The following is a 19,753-nucleotide window of genomic DNA, read 5'->3' on the forward strand; positions in this document are numbered from 1 at the left end:
TTACAAACAGATTCAACTTAAGTACAAACCTACAGACCCGATCTTGTTTGTAACCTGGGGACCGCCTGTACTGTGTTCAGCCATAGCCTCAACAGCACAGGTACTGGTTTTAGTAGCAGGAAGAGGCATAAGAATTAGCAGCAGCTTGTTTCCAATTGTCAACTATATTTTGAAACATGATGAAATTTGGTTGCTGTAAATAAAGACGATTGTTAAGGCCAGGGGTCTTGAATTAAAATTCACGGAGGCCCAGTCAGTAAAATATTCAAACAGCAGAGGTCCGCCCGCATCACATGTTTGTGCCAAGACTCGGATCCTTCAAATCACAGAACCCTCTCCTCTTAGACTAGGTTCACATCTCTGTGGATGGGGAACATGCGTGAAATCGCATGCATAGTTAACCCACAAAGAAACACGCTTTAGCAGATGCATGGGGGTGCCATTAATACCTAATGACACCCCTGCACATCGTCACCTACGCCACATTTTTTCACGCGCCAAAGCCCATGCAGCTTGATGTGCTGAGATTTAAAAAATTTAATTGGGACTTCTTTCCTTTGCGTTTCTCATGGGTAGAACAGCCCATTAAAATGAATGGGCTGCTCTGCCTGCGACATACGTATACAAACCCGCATGCACAGATCTTAATTGAGCCACATATCACAATCCTATTTTTACATCAGCATCCTCAGCCCCCTTTCACATCACAGTCATTCCTCTTAACACTACTCTCTTCAGCCCACCCCCTCAAATTACTGCCTCAGCCTCCCTCCCATTATTGTCCTCACCCCTCGCATTACTCCCTTTAGCACCTTGCACTGTGCTCAGCCCCCCATTACTGTCCTTAGCCCCCCATTACTATCCTCAGCAACCTCATTACTGTCCTCAGCCCCTCATTAACCCTAATAACGTCCTTAACACCCTTATTACTGTCCTCAGCCCCCACATTAATGCTCTTAGCCCCCCATTACTGTCCTCAGCCAGCCAATTACTGTTCTCCAGTGGCAACGCTTTGAAAAGCCTGCATTGTATAAAAAAAGGAAGGAGTGTGACCATGGCTGGAAGAACTAACTGAGGAGGCTTTGCCGGTCACACAGCTGAAAGGTCCCTGCTGGAGGGGGGAATAAGGTAAGTATTTCACCTTATTCATGCACCCTAGAACCTTAACGAAAACAACACCCTTGCAGTGAGCTCCCCCTGCTCTTGGAAAGGAAGTATGCTCATTAAAAGATTGTAACAGCTCTTTTTTTAATTAAAATAAATATTGTGGGGGGTCTTTTACCTTAATGCAGGGAATAAAGGGGTTGTAAAGGTTCGTGTTTTTTCACCTTAATGTATCCTATGCATTAAGGTGAAAAAACACCTCGCAATCAGGGGCCGTTTTACTTACATGAGCCCGTTTACCTGCTTGGCTCGTCTCCGGCGTCCTCTTCTCCACGGAGTCTCTGATTGATTGATTGATTGAATAGATTGATAGTAGCGCAGTCATTGGCTCCTGCTTCTGTCAAACAAATCCAATGACACGGCCGTCGGTTGGCGGGACCGAGTCATAAACTCTGTGTCTATGGACGCCAAGTGTATGAGATGGGAGCACGCCCGCAAGGTAACCCCCTCAGGAGAGAGCTTCCCAGAGGGGGTTAACTATTGCGGGGAGGAGCTGAGATAGCCGCCGTGGGACTGTTATTTTTTTAAAAATTAACCTTTACAACCACTTTAAGGTAAAAAAAACACTTAGACCACTTTGAGCCCAAATTTAATAGTGTCTACTTATCATATAGTCCTCTGGCAAAGACACAATAATGTACTAATATTAAGACATCTCTTCTAATATTCTGGCTTTATGTGGTTTCAAATCCAACAGATATCTGCCTGGAAATCAAAAGGCAGGATGTCAAATGCAGTCATTTAAAAGTCTCTCTGGCTCTAAGTCAGTTAGTCAGTCTGATAAAGGAATGTCCATCAAGTTCAACCAGAAGATATTAAAAACCTTTATGTATGTGGCTGTCCTATGGCTGCTTATCACTCACGTGATAACGGAGGTTCAGCACTTATTTTGGTCATCACTATGGAGAGACAAATCTGCACTATGCAGCTTAACTTGTGTGCCTATGGACCACTTTACTGGACCGCTTTACTGAGCCTTCGATTTAAATCACACAGGCCTAGTAATAGTTAGACCTGTTCCCTGCTTGCTTAGTTTATTCTGTGTAAGTTGCATATTTGCATTTGTAACACAGTGAAGATGTGAAAATGTCAGAAGGGTTTCCAAGTTCCTATTCATATATTATTTAGTTTGGCAAGTCAGTATATAGACAAGAAAAAAGAGGCAGCTTTTAAAAATGTAGAAAGTCTCGAGCCCAGGTGTAATAACACAGCCAGCTACACAGTGATACATAGACAATGGAACCTGCCATGTCATATATATTGAATTCTAACTTCAGCACTAGCGCAAGTCCCAGCGCTACAAGCATTTGCATGTCTGAGCACAATCAGTGACACATCATACCGGAGGTCCTGGGGGCCCCGGTAATCCTTTGTTCTCCTGCTCGCAGTTGCAGGTATTTGGAAGAGGAGGACAGGTGGCTTCATCTCTCTGTAAGGGAAAACAGAAATGTAACCCGTAAGCATGTGCATGGATACAACTGACAACTTGTAATATAGAAACAGCTAAATTACATAATATTGTAGCTCATTTAAAGAAGATGACTATCGTATTTCTCTGACCTGTGATGTATCTGAAGACCTACAACACTCTTCCCCAACATTCCTGGTGGTAAAGTCACCACAAGTGGAAAAGTGAGCTCCAACCTTTAGACCAAGCCTGGTAACTAGCCCCATTTTCTTGGCCTAAAACACCAACCCCCTAATTGTGGAGAGTATAGTCCAGCCACAGATAGGTGAGCTCTTCCCTTAAGTTTTGTTATTAATGTTGGTGGTATAGTATTTTCAAGGTGTAGTGAGCTCTCTCACTCACTCACTCACTCAGACCAAGCCCTGTGGCTACCATTGATAGTGCAGTCCAATCACACATTAACTCACCTAGGCATATCTGCCAAATGTGCACTTATGGAAATGTTCATTCAGACTAAGCTCTGTGGCTAGCTCTATGTTCTGCCATGTGACATCCCTCCCCATAATGTTGGTGGTATAATCCAGTCACAGCTTGGTTGGGATCGCCCACTAAAGCCATGTACACATGATCGGATATCTGATGGCATCTAATCCGATGGATTTTTTCGTCGGATATCCGATGAAGCTGACTTTCATCAGTCTTGCCCACACACCATCAGTCAAAAATCGGACCGTGCCAAAACGCGGTGACGTAAAACACTACGACGAGCCCAAAAAAATGAAGTTCAATGCTTCTGAGCATGCGTCGATTTGATTCTGAGCATGCGTGGATTTTTATCCGATGGAGTTCCACACAGACGATCGGATTTTTCTATAGTTTTTTTATCCATAGGAAAAATGTAAAACATGTTCTATTTTTGAACACTGATGGAAAAAAGACAGATGGGGCCCACACACCATCGGTCTGTTTTCATCGGACAAACCCATCGTGTGTACACTGCTTAAGACAAAACTCTTGTGACTAGACCCACCTTCTAGCCCTTAAACATTCCTCTTCCACATTATTGATGGTATAGTCCAGTCACAGATGGGTAAGTAATTCCTCTTAGACCTAGTCCTATGATCAGTGTTATTGGTAGAGTCTATGCACAGGTAGAGCGAGCTTCCCCATTCCTGCCAAACTCTGCGACTAAACATTAATGTCTATTTAAGTGTTGAGCTCCCAAACACAAAACAAGTCCTGTGATTATCATTAGTGGCATGGTCTATTTACAGAAGGGTTGAACTCCTCCACTCATACCAAGCACTGGGATATAATCTAAAAATTCTAGTTGTCTGGCTCCCAGGATAACCCAAACACTTTCAGAGTCAATGACTTAGGATAAGTATGCACATACAGTACACTGTGTGATTTTCCTGATCTGCATTTTTGTTCCAGGTCAGCACTTCAATAAGCAACAAATCTACACACAGCCAAGCAACTTGTATTTTCAGTAGAAGATCAGCAATGGCAGCACCTACATTTCCCCCAGCACAGACTTCCTATAAATTGTAACCTTGAGTGCAGTTACACTTATATCAGAGCATCCCAACCCTCCCAGTACTCAGCTAAATATCAATGACCAGACCGCTCAGGTGCCATGACTAAGCACTAACGTCCAAAACGTGTATTAAAGCTAGCCATACACCAGGAGAATTTCATTTAGAAAAATTAGTTTTTGGAAGAGCTTGATTGATGCTCATTTTCGATGTAAGTGACGGGGGAAAAAACAAAGGAAAGGTATGGGAATTATTTCTTGAAGTGACAAAATTCTAACTTTTAATGTAACTTTCCTTTGAGAAAAATCATACTTATTTTGTGTGACCATGTGTATGCAAGCCAAGCTTGAGTGGAATTCCGTCGGAAAAACCATCCAAGGTTTTTCCGACGGAAAATCTGATCGTGTGTACGTGGCATAAGATCACCTATTGCACCCAGATGGTGCAAGTATTTATAAAGACAAACTTCTGTGGAGCAGATAAGTACACTATTGACATGCTGTACATACTATACAGTATATGGAACTTGTTTTACTTGCCAAATGATTTGTATTTTTGTCTATTTAGTTCTGAGATTTACACAGCTCTGATAGACAGCCCAGACAGGTGAGATTTAAGACCTCTCTTCTGTAGTTCAGCAACACAGTTAGGGCAGCTCTCTGCCCCTGACTGTGACTGTACAGAGAGGGACCAGGGACAGATTGATGAGGTCATCTCTCTGTTCCCTCTATCTCTCAACATGTTCTTTATCAGCACATGTAGATATGGGACACCTGATTGGCTCCTATTGCTGTTCTTTCCTTTCCCAGTCTAAAGCCAGCCATAGACGCTTTGAATCCTGTATGGACAGGCTGAATGTACACAAATTGATTGATAGATCAACTTGGGTACAACTAGCCTGTCAGATTTTACATACAATTAATGCTAGCAGCTGTTATAGTGACTAGCAGTACTCTCTGTGTTATCCCAGCAGGGATAGCTTCCCCTGCCCCCCACCGGGAGAACACAATGGCTCCACAGAAGAGATTCCCCCATCAACACTGACTGTGATAATGGGGGAGTCAAGCAATCTTCTTTCTTCCAACCAAAGAAAATTGCTCCATCTACGGCTGGCTTAAAGTGGGAGTTCACCCGAAAAAAAAATGTAACCTTAGATTGATGCTCATTTTGTCTAGGGGAATCGGGTAGTTTTTTAAAAATCGAAGCCGTACTTACCGTTTTAGAGATGCATCTTCTCCGCCGCTTCCGGGTATGGTCTTCGGGACTGGGCATTCCAACTTGATTGACAGGCTTCCAACAGGCTTCCGATGGTCGCATACATCGCGTCACGAGTAGCCGAAAGAAGCCGAACGTCGGTGCGGCTCTATACGGCGCCTGCGCACCGACGTTCGGCTACTTTCGGAAAATCGTGACGCGATAGATGCGACCGTCGGAAGCCTGTCGGAAGCCTGTCAATCAAGTAGGAACGCCCAGTCCCGCAGCCCATACCCGGAAGCGGTGGAGAAGATGCATCTCTAAAACGGTAAGTACGGCTTCGATTTTAAAAAAACTACCCGATTCCCCTTCACAAAATGAGCATCAATCTAAGGTTAAAAATTGTAATTTCCGGGTTAACCTCCACTTTAAGTGCTGCTATACAGGGAATTACAAAAGACTGAAAATAAGTCAATTGTGGGCATTTACATTAGTGATATTTAAAAATACATGTAATATGTAGAATTGCATTATTTGTTTTTAGTATACTTAACTGAAGTTCAGCTTTAACGACCCTACTAACTATAGATTAGGAAATTTATTAGAATTTAGTGAATATGCCAGCTCACAATTAGCATTATTGCTTAATGCTAGATCAGCTCTTTGGAAAGCACCAACAGCTTTGTGTCTGCACTCTTTGGGAATCACCCAAGATGGTTGACAGCCAAACTAGAAGAAACTACTCATTAATCTTTAAACTAATCATTTATCCTGGGAGCAGCAGCAGACAAAGAAGTCTAATGAGGCAAAAATCCAGACTGTTTACAAGTGCATTTATTTTGAATGGAGAGATTGGTGTAAAGCAAGCAACTGCCTATCTTCATATCATTTACTATGAAAATAATGCATCAGAAGCTTTTTGGTAAGGCCTAGCACACAGTAGTACCACAAGTGGAGCTTGGTGGGTGTTTTCAAGCTCTCCCAAGGGCCCCTTAGCTGCAACCTCCATAACTTCAACAATTTAAATTAAGTATGTTGTGGTTGAAACAACACTAATGAATGATGATTTCCTGTATTTACAGCCTATTTGAGCTAAACAGAAATGCCAGAAAACAACACACCCAACAGTTATAACAAAAACCTATTGGTCAATTGTCGGCTTTACACACATTTACAATTTATTACTAAATTCTGATTCTGGGGGAGAGAAAATTGAGTTCTGTCTGTGAAGCCCCATACACACTATCAGTTTTCCTGCAGGTTTTCTCTTCAGGTTTACCAAAACCATCTAATATGAGGTCAAACCTCAAGAGTTTCAATTTGTATGCAATCAGGCAGGCCCTTGTACTACATGGTTTTGGTAAACCTGAAGAGAAAACCTGCAGGAAAACTGATAGTGTGTATGGGGCTTGACACTTTTTTTATTTGCACTAACATACAATTTTTCAGGACAAGCTTTCAGGGTGTTTCCCCTTTTACAGGGTCCAAGCAGTGATTCTGGGGAAAATCCTAAATGGCACTGAACACCTAGAACCTTGTTCGTGGTGCCAAATCCAGGCACTGGATGATGGCAAATCAAGAAGATCACTGCAGACTTTGTCTGCTGGAACCCCTTAAGAGCAACCACCATAGATTTGATAATTAAAACTTGGCATGTAATGGTTGAAGAAACATAGCAGTTAAATGGTTTTCTGTATTTACAGGCTACATGAGCTAACCCTAAATGCCCGAAAACCATATACACACACCCAACAGTTATGACAAAAAATGTATTGGCCAAAGGGGCTTTACAGATGGACTTCCAGCAAACAAGGTCTACAATGTTCTTAGTTTGCCATCATCCATTGTGTGTATTGGGCACCACTAACAACGTTCTGAGGATTCACTGACATTCATTATGTTCCCTGGAATCTGAATTCAGTAATAAACTTTATTTGTTTGAAACAACAAACCCAATGGTGCCCAATACACACACTGGATGATGGCAAATCAAGATCATTGTAGACCTTGTCTGCTGGAAGTCAACCTGTATATGGTTTACCCATGACATATGAGGCCAACAAATAGAGATATTGATATTGATCCACCAACATAGAAGAGGTGAACCACCTGTCAATAATAAGCAGAGATGGACAGTACAATCTTCCCATATTCAGAGGAAAGAAAGAGATATTATATGCTCACCAATGCCGGAAGTTCGCAGCACTTGTCACGGTTGGCCCAGGTTGATGTACACACAATGTCAAACATCTGCAGCTGGAACTGCGATAAAAAACAGGAAATGCAAATTAGACATTAAACATCAGTTAGTACCTAAGAATTACAGGTTGGAGATTGTTCAGTCGAACTGCCTCAGGCCCAGGGATGTTATCATAGCTCCCGGGATTCTCTGGATAGTATAGATATTGCATGCTGCAATCTAACAGCAGAGAAATACTTACAATACCAGGATGTCATTAATTAAAGACTCAAATGAATAGGCTGCTGTGATGGTACAAACGTGGCCACCATGAAACCAGCATAGTTTGAACCTGGGCATACACTGTAAATTTATACAAGGCATCTAGGCTTCAGTGACCTACAGTATGGTCATGAAAAGGTCAAAACCCAAATAAAGGCACAGATATTCCCCTGGTCCAGGGGTCTCCAAACTGCGGCCCAAGGGCCAGATGTGGCCCTTTGCTATCCTTTATCCGGCCCTTGGGGCACTATTCCTCCCACTGACAATGAGGGGGCACCATTTCTTCTACTGATACCAATGATGGGATACTACTCTTCTTACTAATATGGGCACTACACCTACTGACCACCAACCCTGAGGCTATATTTATTCTCATTGATGCTGGGCCCGGGACATTTTCTGCCCCCCGTTGTCCACAATTTGGCCCTTCTAAAGTCTGAAGGACAATAAACTGGCCCTTTGTTTGAAAAGTTTGGAGACCCCTGCCCTGGTCCTTCTGGGTGCCAGTCTTCGTCTGATATGATTGGCCAACATCTCTCCTGGCATACTTGCAGTGTAAATTGAGCTGTGCAGTTCAGTGTACGTTTGCAGAGAATTGCGAATAGGCGGGAAAATGTATTTAATTGCAAAGGAGATCTTGCATATCTCTTCTGCAATAAAAAAACAATTTTCGTTTTTTTTACATTTAATTCTGCTTTAGGAACATATCACTTAACTGTTGTCACATGCAAACAAAATATGTTTAGCCTCTTATTTAAAAAAAAAATCAACTCAAGAGCCTGTGTAATGTAATTCCCTCGCTGGTGCAATAAAACCAATTATATGATTTACTGCTTTAATAAACATTTATTACACGGCTCCTAACATCAATCCTTCAGTTAGTTTCACTTGAAGGGCATTTTTCAGTACGTAGGCAGCTCAGTAAACCAATAATTCTTGTAAGACTGTCACACAAACACAAAACTTCCTTTCCCACTACAACAATAGAACCCTTTAGTACAAATTCTTCATTCTGTTGATTCTGTTGGCTGTTATTGGACAGACGCCACACATTTTGTCTCTATATCCCCTTTCCTTGTCCTTATTACAATATAAAGCACTATGTAGAAAGCTCTTTTTGTTCTTGAGCCTCCGATAATCAATTATTTTTATCCAACCATATATGTAAGGAGTATTTGCATTAACACTTGCTCTCCATTCTGTGGTAGGATAATAGAAAAATGTAATAAATGTAAATTTATTGCCTAACGGAGTAAGTTGTACCGCAGGAATGTGCTGAGTGGGTTCGCCAATGAATGGGCGATTGTACTCCCAGCTATTTACTGGGTATCTCTACTTTTTGGGAAGCATTAACAAAGTAGGGCCCTGTTTGTACTTACTGGAGCAGAATTGTCTTTGGGTCCTCGGGATCTCACCATCCGGCCTAGGACTTCTAGACCATCTACTGTGATATTTCCGGCAGTGTTTATTGGCTTTTCCCCAACATGTTTGCAGTCGACGATTAGCTTAGCATTAGTCTTGGTAACTATAATATGTATCTGGCACAGAGAAAAGAAAATAATAGTTTAAAGAGATACTAAAATAGGATTAGGCTACTAAAATAGATAGATACTAAATATATATATTGTGATATTAGGGGTTGTTTAGCTCAAAGTTATAAGCAATTCTAGTCCATGCTAGTCAAAACTGTGGTTTTATGACTTGTTGGCCCACTTTTATTGAACAAAATCAAAGTTCCATAAAAACAGTAGCCCACGCAGGGGATTTTCATATTCAAGACAACTAAAGAAAATACAGAGCCACCTGGTTCCCTCTTCAGGCCTTAATTGGATTTTGGCCGGTCACTCAGATGGTCTTTTACAGTTTCTTTGTGTTTATTCAACCTTCCCAGCTCTTCCAGCTCTCTTAACACTCCTGGTATTCAGATACAAAACACTGCTGTATGCAGTGCCGGCCCAAGACATTGTGCTGCCTGGTACCAAGAATGAAATGCTGCCCCCCCCAAAAAAAAGTTACGCCCACCAAAATGCCCCCACATCCATTATTTTATATCATGATAACTAAAGTGGACCTATCATGGCTCTATACATGTATATAGGAGTATAAAAAGGACCTGTTATGGCTCTATTCATGCAATTAACCCCACAGGGGAGAGCGGAACGGGACGAGCGGTCGTGCGGAAATTAGCCCCACAGTGGAGTGGAGAGTGGAGCTGGCGGAATGGGATGGCGTGCAGGCAGGAAATTTGCTGCCCCCCTGAAAGTGCTGCCTGGTACAATGGTACCATGGGGTCCCATGGTAGGGCCGGCCCCAGCTGTATGGGCCCACTCCTTGGGCCTAGTACACACGAGAAGATTTATCCGTGGATACGGTCCACCGGACCGTTTCCGCGGATAAATCCTCTCGAGGATTTTGATCCGATGGAGTGTACTCACCATCGGATCGAAATCCGCGCCGAAATCCCATCGCGATGACGTGTCGCGCCGTCGCCACGATGATGACGCGGCGACGTGCGCGACGCTGTCATATAAGGAATTCCACGCATGCGTCGAATCATTACGACGCATGCGGGGGATTCATTCGGACGGATTGATCCGGTGAGTCTGTACAGACCAGCGGATCAATCCGTTGGGATGGATTCAAGCGGATAGATTTGAAAGCATGTCTTCAAATTTTTATCCGCTGGAAATCCATCCCAGGGGATAAAAATCCGCGGAAACAGATCCGCTGGATTGTACACACCAGGCGATCTATCCGCTGGAGCCGGTCCGCGGATCAATTCCAGCGGATGGATCCTCTCGTGTGTACGGGGCCTTGGCCTCTTGATAGGGATTGTTCTGACACCCTAGGCTCTCTCACTCCTCTGAGATCTCCAAATTCCCTCAGTCCCCTGGACTCACCTAATCATCATGGCTCTCTGTCTTCCAGACTCATTTAGCCGCCTCAACCCTCGCAGTCTGATGGACATGGAATTTCTCTAGTGTTGTCTCTTGAGTGGAGCACAAACTATGAACTATGCCCAAGTCCTTCATTATAAAGGCTGTGTGCACCTGTACTCACGACCTGTCATACTCCTGCAGGACCTGGCCACTAGGCTGGAGATTTCTTCCTCCCAAAATGCTTAGAAATCACCAAACTCCGAAACCCAGAATACCAAAACACCAGGAAAGCTGTAAAAACTGTTTTCTCCACTCGAAACGGATATTTCAGTGTCCTGCACTTTGCATTCATACAAACCCTGTGTCCCTTTCCCTACATTTATACAGTGGCAGCGCCTCACGCTTTCACAATACCATTAATATATTTTTATACTGTTTATAATTATATTTATTTTTTATTGTATAATTACAAAATTGATATATACATAGGCCCGGATTCACGTAGCACTTACGCCGACGTATCTCGAGATACGCCGCGTAAGTGTAAATGTGCGCCGTCGTATCTGTGCGCCGTGCCCACAGAACTAGATACGCCTGAAATTAGGCTTCATCTGACCGACGTAAGTTTCCTACGCCGTCGTATCTTGGGCGCATATTTACGCTGGCCGCAAGGGGCGCTCCCATTGATTTACGATTTAAATATGCAAATGAGTGAGATACGCCGATTCACGAACATATTATGCCCGGCGCATAATATACGCGGTTTGCGTAAGGCTTACATCCGGCGTATAGTTATTCCCCATTTATGAGGCGCAACTCGAGCAAAGGTATGGACCTGGGAACTGCCGTCGTATTTTACGTCATTTACGTAGTAGTACGTGAATAGGGCTGGGCGTAGGTTACGTTCACGTCGTAGGCAGTGATCCGTCGTATCTTAGGGAGTAGTTTTGACGTGATTCTGCGCATTCGCACTGGAATGCGTCCACGGGACGGCGCATGCACCGTTCATTCGGCCCATCATTTGCATGGGGTCACGTTCATTTAAATGGATCACGCCTACTTCCACCTACTTTGAATTAGGCCGGCTTACGCCTACGAATTTACGTTATGCCGGCGCAATGTTGGGAGCATTTGCTTTGTGAATACTGTGCTCGCCGCTCCGCGCAGCGTCGGCCTAGCGTATATTCGATAAGCTACGCCCGCATAAAGATGCGCTGAGTTATGTGAATCTGGTCCATAGAATAGAGAATATACGTGGATCTTCCTTTGTGCATAGCACAGCATGGCCTACAGTCACATCAGGAAACCAGACCTGAGGCATACCATGTAGCCATTACTGGAGTGCATGTATTATGAAAAAAAAAAAAGTATCTAAATGATAAGATGCTCACCCATTTCCTTGACCTGATGTGAATGCCTATTACTCCCACCACTGTTCATGCCAAATATTTGCAGCTTACAGTCATAACACTGCTCTCCCAAGGTTTACATCTACTACAACACACGGTAATATTGTATAGTGCGAAATTCATTGATATACAATGCTATGCACATTACATAACATAACTCACCTTATGAAAGCTGCCATGGAATATTTTTTTGACCTCGGGTCCTTCAAAGGTAATAGTCTGAAACTGTGCCTTATTGTCATAATTGAAATAAGTTAGTGTTTTACCGTTATCTGTGTGGAAAAAAAATATGTTTGAAGAGATAAGACTTTATATAAGATTATATAAAACATACAAGAGTCTAGAGCAGTGGTTCTCAACCTTGCTAGTGCCGTGACCCCTTGATAAAATTTCCCAAGTTGTGGGGACCCCTAACAGTAAAATTTGTGCCCCTAACCCATGGACATTTATCGCTCCCTGAGTCCCTTCCACTCATACAGTATTAAAACCACTTATGGTACATTTTAGGATGTTTTCTCCTTTCTTTCCCTTCTATATCTCTCTATCGGCTGTGAAAAGGCTGGGAAAGCAGTGCGGGCTTCAGGAATAGCCCAGGATTCGGTGACCCCTGGCAAATTGTCATTCGACCCCCAAGGGGGTCCCGACCCCCAGGTTGAGAATCACTGGTCTAGGGTAATGTAAAATTATGCTCAGGCTTAGTGTATAAAACTATATTCTGCTGTCCAGATGTCATTTCTGAAAGCACCTTAAAAATTAACTGGTTTTGGAGGCTACTAAAGGTATGTTCAGACACCACAAAAGAAGGGAAAGCCATTACTAAATCTCATTTTCATTTTGGTGTTTTATACAACAAATTAATCTGTACCTCGTAATATATAGGGAACCCCGCTAATGGTAATACCCCCAAAAGGACAAAATTATCTCCATACAAGGACTTACAAAGTCTTAGCAAACTGTTGAGACAGACTACTAACCCTTTGCACTGCTAAATTAAATACTAATATAATTACAACATCCCCTTAAAAACAGGCTTATCAATTGACAGGCAAGATTAAGCCAACTGACAATATCGACAGTTGAGAATTCAGGCTTAAAAAAAGATTTGCTTTATGATCAGTTAATTGTTGTGATTGGCTACAAGGCTTGTTCTAAATAGGCAAGACAAGTGAACTTGCTAAGTCTCTAATTAGCTTTCTTTTGGTCTAGTCATGTGAACACTGTAATATTAGCCATTAGCTAAAATTACCAACACTCAGGCCCCGTACACACGGTCGGACAAAACCGATGAGGATGGACCGAGGTTCAGTTTCATCGGTCCAAACCGACCGTGTGTATAGCCCATCGGTCTGTTTTCCTTCGGTCCAAAATTTTAAAACATGCTTCAAAACCGAACCGATGGACTGCTGCCCGATCGGTCCAAACCGATGGTTAGTACAGAAAGCATCGGTTAAAAACCCGCGCATGCTCAGAATCAAGTCAACGCATGCTTGGAAGCATTGAACTTCGTTTTATTCAGCACGTCGTGTGTTTGACGTCACCACGTTCTGACCCAATCGGTTTTTGGAACGATGGTGTGTACGCATATCAGGCCGTCAGGCCACTTTAGCGGTGAACCGATGAAAACGGTCCGTCGGACCATTCTCATCGGTTTGGATCGACCGTGTGTACAAGGCCTCAGTCTAACCTGTCCCTGCGAATCTTTATAAACTTGGCAGTTGGGCTACCTTGTGTAAGTTATTTGGGCATCTGTTTGCTTCTGCCCCATAAAAAGCAACTCAGAAGACAACAATTAAGCCCATGTACCCAAATCCTTAGAAAGTTGACCGTGTGATCTGTAAAGATTTATCTATATAGCAAATATAAGAGATTCAGATATTCAGACAATTTGCGTGCCATCCCTTGAGCCAGACTCTGCAGAGGCCTGCTATGGAGTCCTCACGCCACTCTTCAATACCGACGGTTATTGGGATTGGTAAGCGGGCACTTGCCCATCTTCTTATAACAAAGGACACTGTATGCAGACACTGTTGTCTTGTTTATCTAACTAAACTTGTAGGAGAACTTTGTGACACTTTGTTACTATTTTCAGAGCAGCCTCAGTGTTCCTCTTGCTTGTCAGGACACCGCAAGTGTACTTTGTATCACCCTTCCACCCAGAAAAATTACTTGATTCCCCCTCCCACACAATCTAGGTGGATGGGAGAATCCTCCCGCCTGTGCTTTTGTATTCTGACAGCAGGAACACTTCCCTGCCATTGAAATACACTGATCAGCACTGCCAGTAGATCGATTGAATGTATGGCCAGCCTTAGCTATGGCTCAGGAAATTTCTTTGGCTTCCAATAGCACAACAACGAAGATGGGGGAGCAAAGGGTCTGCAGGCTGGTAAAAAGAGCAATGAAAGCAATACTACTACCGTGTTTCCCCCAAAAATAAGTCCTCCCCCAAAAATAAGATGTTGCGTTATTTTCCAAGAGGGCTGCAATATAAGCCCTACCCTGAAAATAAGCCCTAGTTTAAATTGCTTGGAAAATCCTATAATCCACTCTATTACAGTATTATATAATGTACAAAATGGCCCGGATTTACAAAGCACTTGCGCCGACATATCTCAAAAAACGCCGCGTAAGTGAAAATATGCGCCGTCGTATCTGTGCGCCGTGCCCACAAAACTAGATACGCCTGAAAATAGGCTTCACCCGACCGACGTAACTTGGCTACGCCGTCGTATCGTGGGCGCATATTTACGTTGGGCGCATTTGCCGCTCCTTGATTGATTTCCTATTGATCACATATGCAAATGAGGGAGATACGCCGATTCGCGAATGTACTTGCGCCCGGCGCATAATATACGCAGTTTGCGTAAGCCGTACGTCCGGCGTAAAGTTATTCCCCATCTATGAGGCGCAACCCATGCAAAGGTATGGACCAAGGAACACAAGCCGTCATATTTTACATCGTTTACGTAGTATGTGAATAGGGCTGGGCGTAGGTTACGTTCACACCGTAGGCAGTGATTCGACGTATGTTAGCCAGTTGTTTCGACGTGATTGTGCGCATGCTCACTGGGATACGTTCGTTTTAAGTACTTGTCTGGCACTCGGCCCAGCATTTGCATGGGGTCACGCCTCATTAACATGGCTCATGCCTACTTCCACCTATGACGCCTTACGCCGAGGGAACCCAGCGCAGTTTGGGAGGCAAGTGCTTTGTGAATTCGGTGCTTGCCTCTCTGCGCGACGTCTGCGTAGCGTATATTAGATACGCTACGCCGGCATAAATATGCGCCAATGTATGTGAGTCCAGGCTTATGCGTGTTTCTTTAATATAAATGCGGGGAAGAGAGCTCCGGTGGGTCACAGAAGTACAGAGTGCCGCTATAAATGAAGATATTTGTGCACAATTATATTACAGAAACACACACATTGTACATTATATACTACTGTAATAGAGTGGATTATAGGATTTTCCAAGCATTTTAAGTCAGTTCACACTGGGGATTCCTGTTAGGCAGGGAGAGAGAGGGGGAGAGAAGACAGAACATTACATGGTAAGACCTACCCCGAAAATAAGCCCTACTGTGTCCTTTGTTGCCAAAATCAATATAAGACCCGGGCTTATTTTCGGGGAAACACAGCATAATTTCACAAGGATACTTTAATGCAGGTAAACCAGGAAAGAGGCCCTAGCTGTGGAAGAATTTGAGACGAGTGCATGGATTTACAGATTAATACATGACATTGACACTGTTGTCCTTTGGAACAAGATGATCCTAATAAAGCACTATATAAATATGTGAAAAAAAATTAACATACTGTCAAGTATTACGCCAACCAACGGCTCGTAGTCTTTGTTTAAGATTTCCCACAGTGCAAATGGTTCCTTCGGTGTATCGGGAAGTATTCGGAAAAGGAAGGATATGGTATAATCTGAAGGGAGGCCCTCTGGATGGATATGTCTAAAACATAAAAAGACAATATTTTACTGTAGATAGCACTTCTAGCTCACTTTACGGAGTTGGCAGTCGATGTAGCCAGGTGGTAAAGAATACAAAATCTCAGAATATACTGCAAGCCAGCTGGCAGAGCATGTCCTTCTTCCATTGCTGGAGGACAGCTCATGTATAACACCTAAAATGAAGGAACAGTCATCCAACTCTCAGCATATCTAGTAATAACAAGTCAAAAGCAATTGGACTTGCTGAGTAACCTTGAGTATGATGCAAGAAAACTAGGCAAGCACCAAAAGATATTAGCAAAAAAACAAAAGAACAAAAGCTGGACAGCCGCACTCCAAAATTTTCTTTAAAAGAGATGTCTTTATTTTCAACTGTGCATACAGTCACTGCAAGCCCACAAAAATCAGTATGGCCAACGTTTCGCACTGGCGTCAGTGCTTAGTCATGGCTAGCAAGGTTCACACTACAAATGAAATATATACACAAAACATACAATCATGTGATGAAAAGCCCTGCCTACAGCAGGGAGGAATCAATTAAGTTAATCAAGCAGTAAATCAAACGGCACTTTAAACAGCTGAAATATGGGTTAAACCTCCCTCAAGTGTGTCCCTTTGTAAAAAAGGGAGAAAGCGTGAAAAACACATATTGATTTGTGAAAAACCTGTGTATAAATGAAAATCAAAATTAAATGACAATGAAGATAAACAAATATATAAAAATAGAAATACCCATAAAATTACTTATAAAGTTTCTCAAAATCAGACCACAACATATATGTATAGGTATAGTCTCACTTAAAAAATAAGAAATAATTATAATAATAAAAAAATTCTCTATTATGTGTATACATGTACATATATATATATATAGAAGCGCTCTGATCCGTGGTCATTTAGTGACTCAAAAATGCATAAGTTATTGGAATAAATTAATTAGTGAAGCCAAAATAGACCTATTTTAGGGAATAAACTGTGAAATAGCAAAATCAAATAATAAATTGATGGGAGAATCGCTACATGAATGGACATTAAGTTAAAGTTCAATAGTGAGTAAGACCTTATAATGAATGAGTCAGTGAAAACAAAATCATATGGATATGATGTGCGTGAACATCATGCAGGTAATGACAACATCTGTTAAGGTGCCTTACCCAATAAATGTGATCGTGATGAACATGGTATCGGTTATTTTACCATTAGGTAGATGATGATCTAGTGCAAAAGTCTGAGGTCAAGTGTGGTAATGTGCAATCGATCTGTCTAAATATTTATCCATTCAGAGGTCTAATACATGAATGTAAGAGTATACATAATAAAGAAGCTGGTTATGCTCTGAAAGAGCAGACCAGCGACCATATACATATAAGTGTTGGGTTTTTTTTTTTTTTTATATATATATTTTTTTATTTATTATCCGGTTAAGGAACTGTGTGAGTGACCTCGCACAAGTAAAGAGTGTGAATAGACATCTCTATACGTTAAAAAGACATAATAGTCGCGAGGGCAAATGTAAATAAGAATACAAGCAAGTATGGATATGATCCTGCATGAAAGTCTGGTGTCAATCATCGATATTAAAAATAAAAATAAAAAGATTATTATACCGAACCGGACAATCAATTGGATCTTATAAGGAACGGGGCTAGCACATGAATAGAAAAGAAATTCAAACAGATAAATAAACAAGTGCGCAAAAAGCCCGAGAACCTGTGCAATGGTGTGGCACCTGGTTATATATGACAAGGGACAAGGGTCGACATAAGTCAAACTGTCTATAATGGTACCTCATCAGCCATACAATGAAACCAGTATAGCGTACTGCTCCTAAAACCCAGGGGAAAAATAAAGAAAAAGGAAACAAAGATTAAAGAGGTATAAAAACGCAAAATTGCGAATAGGTATATCTAAAATAGGTTTTTATATAGTATATGTATAATGAGGGACGAATACAATACCCATATGAATATGGGATGTGTAACATAGATTGTATAGAAATGTGTATGCTTCATAATGAAGCGCTAATTGAACCTAGGGGTGGGGGGGGGATATATTATGAGAGGTAGATGAAAAATGATGCAGGATGCACTAATAATATTGGTGAAGGTGAAGCTGTGTAATGTGTCTCCAATTACAGTAGAAGAAGACTTGTATATGTTATCACCTCCAGATATGGCATCAATCCAACCGCTAATGCCTGATTAAAAATAATGTTTAATGCATAACCTGCATGTTCACCCGACAAAAAACCCCCCCCTCCCAAAACCCCCGTAGAGCCCTCGTACCCTGTATATTAACAGGCCACACGAGAACCCATATATTAATTTATGGTGTCTTGATAAAAATTATTACCAAGAGCCATATGGTGACCCGCCTGTTCGTGAATGAGATATGCAAAGTATGGACAGTGCAAAGGTGAGCAAAATTGCATAATTATGTAAATATGAATGTAGTCTCAAACTTAAATTGGGGGAGTTACACTGAAACCCGTATGGTAGCCCACCTGCCGAAATAAACAGCAGGTGAGCAGCAAGTGGGTAATGTAAATGAGTTTACCATTAACAACTTGGGTGTAAACCATAGGAACAAGTAATAGAGCCTCAACAAATCAAAAAAGACACTTTGTGTTCCCACAAGATGACAAGTATAATATTGGGTGTGGGAACATGGTTATGTACGTGTGATGATAAATACATTAGAAAAAGAGGACAAAAACAGTGAGTATGCCAAGCAGAGGGGAGGGGGGGGGGGGAGAGAGATGTTACTCTCAATCATGGAAAAGGGAAACATCCCAATCAAAGTTGAGGCCCCAAGGCTGTCTAGAATTGAGGTGAAATATCCAATATACCTCCCGTTTACAAAGAAGTTTGAATCTGTCCCCCCTCTAACCGGACACACAATCCTCTCAATACCCTGTATGGACAGGCTGGAAATGTTTTTGTCATGTACGTTGTTCCAGTGCCTGGCTACATTGGTATTGTGATTTTTGTCAATGTCGTACAGATGGTCACTGAGTCTGTCACGTAGTCTTCTAATGGTCCTACCAACATATTGGACATTGCAGATGTTGCAAGTAATTACATAAACCACAAACTTAGTGTTGCAGTTCACTAATTAATTTATTCCAATAACTTATGCATTTTTGAGTCACTAAATGACCACGGATCAGAGCGCTTCTATATATATATATATGTACATGTATACACATAATAGAGAATTTTTTTATTATTATAATTATTTCTTATTTTTTAAGTGAGACTATACCTATACATATATGTTGTGGTCTGATTTTGAGAAACTTTATAAGTAATTTTATGGGTATTTCTATTTTTATATATTTGTTTATCTTCATTGTCATTTCATTTTGATTTTCATTTATACACAGGTTTTTCACAAATCAATATGTGTTTTTCACGCTTTCTCCCTTTTTTACAAAGGGACACACTTGAGGGAGGTTTAACCCATATTTCAGCTGTTTAAAGTGCCGTTTGATTTACTGCTTGATTAACTTAATTGATTCCTCCCTGCTGTAGGCAGGGCTTTTCATCACATGATTGTATGTTTTGTGTATATATTTCATTTGTAGTGTGAACCTTGCTAGCCATGACTAAGCACTGACGCCAGTGCGAAACGTTGGCCATACTGATTTTTGTGGGCTTGCAGTGACTGTATGCACAGTTGAAAATAAAGACATCTCTTTTAAAGAAAATTTTGGAGTGCGGCTGTCCAGCTTTTGTTCTTT

The 19,753-nt window shown here is 41.9% G+C and overlaps 1 protein-coding gene across 1 annotated transcript in view; it reads right to left on the reverse strand.

Moving 5' to 3' along the window:
* COL14A1 (collagen type XIV alpha 1 chain) overlaps positions 1-19,753 on the reverse strand; it is a 292,376-nt gene that overhangs the window by 38,145 nt on the left and 234,478 nt on the right. Inside the window, 5 exon segments of the mRNA XM_040354914.1 lie at positions 2,507-2,593; positions 7,489-7,566; positions 9,145-9,303; positions 12,216-12,325; positions 15,870-16,012. Of these exon segments, the coding sequence (XP_040210848.1) occupies positions 2,507-2,593; positions 7,489-7,566; positions 9,145-9,303; positions 12,216-12,325; positions 15,870-16,012 (577 nt within the window).

The sequence above is a fragment of the Rana temporaria genome, chromosome 5 (assembly GCF_905171775.1).
Source record: "Rana temporaria chromosome 5, aRanTem1.1, whole genome shotgun sequence".
Classification (NCBI taxonomy): domain Eukaryota; kingdom Metazoa; phylum Chordata; class Amphibia; order Anura; family Ranidae; genus Rana; species Rana temporaria.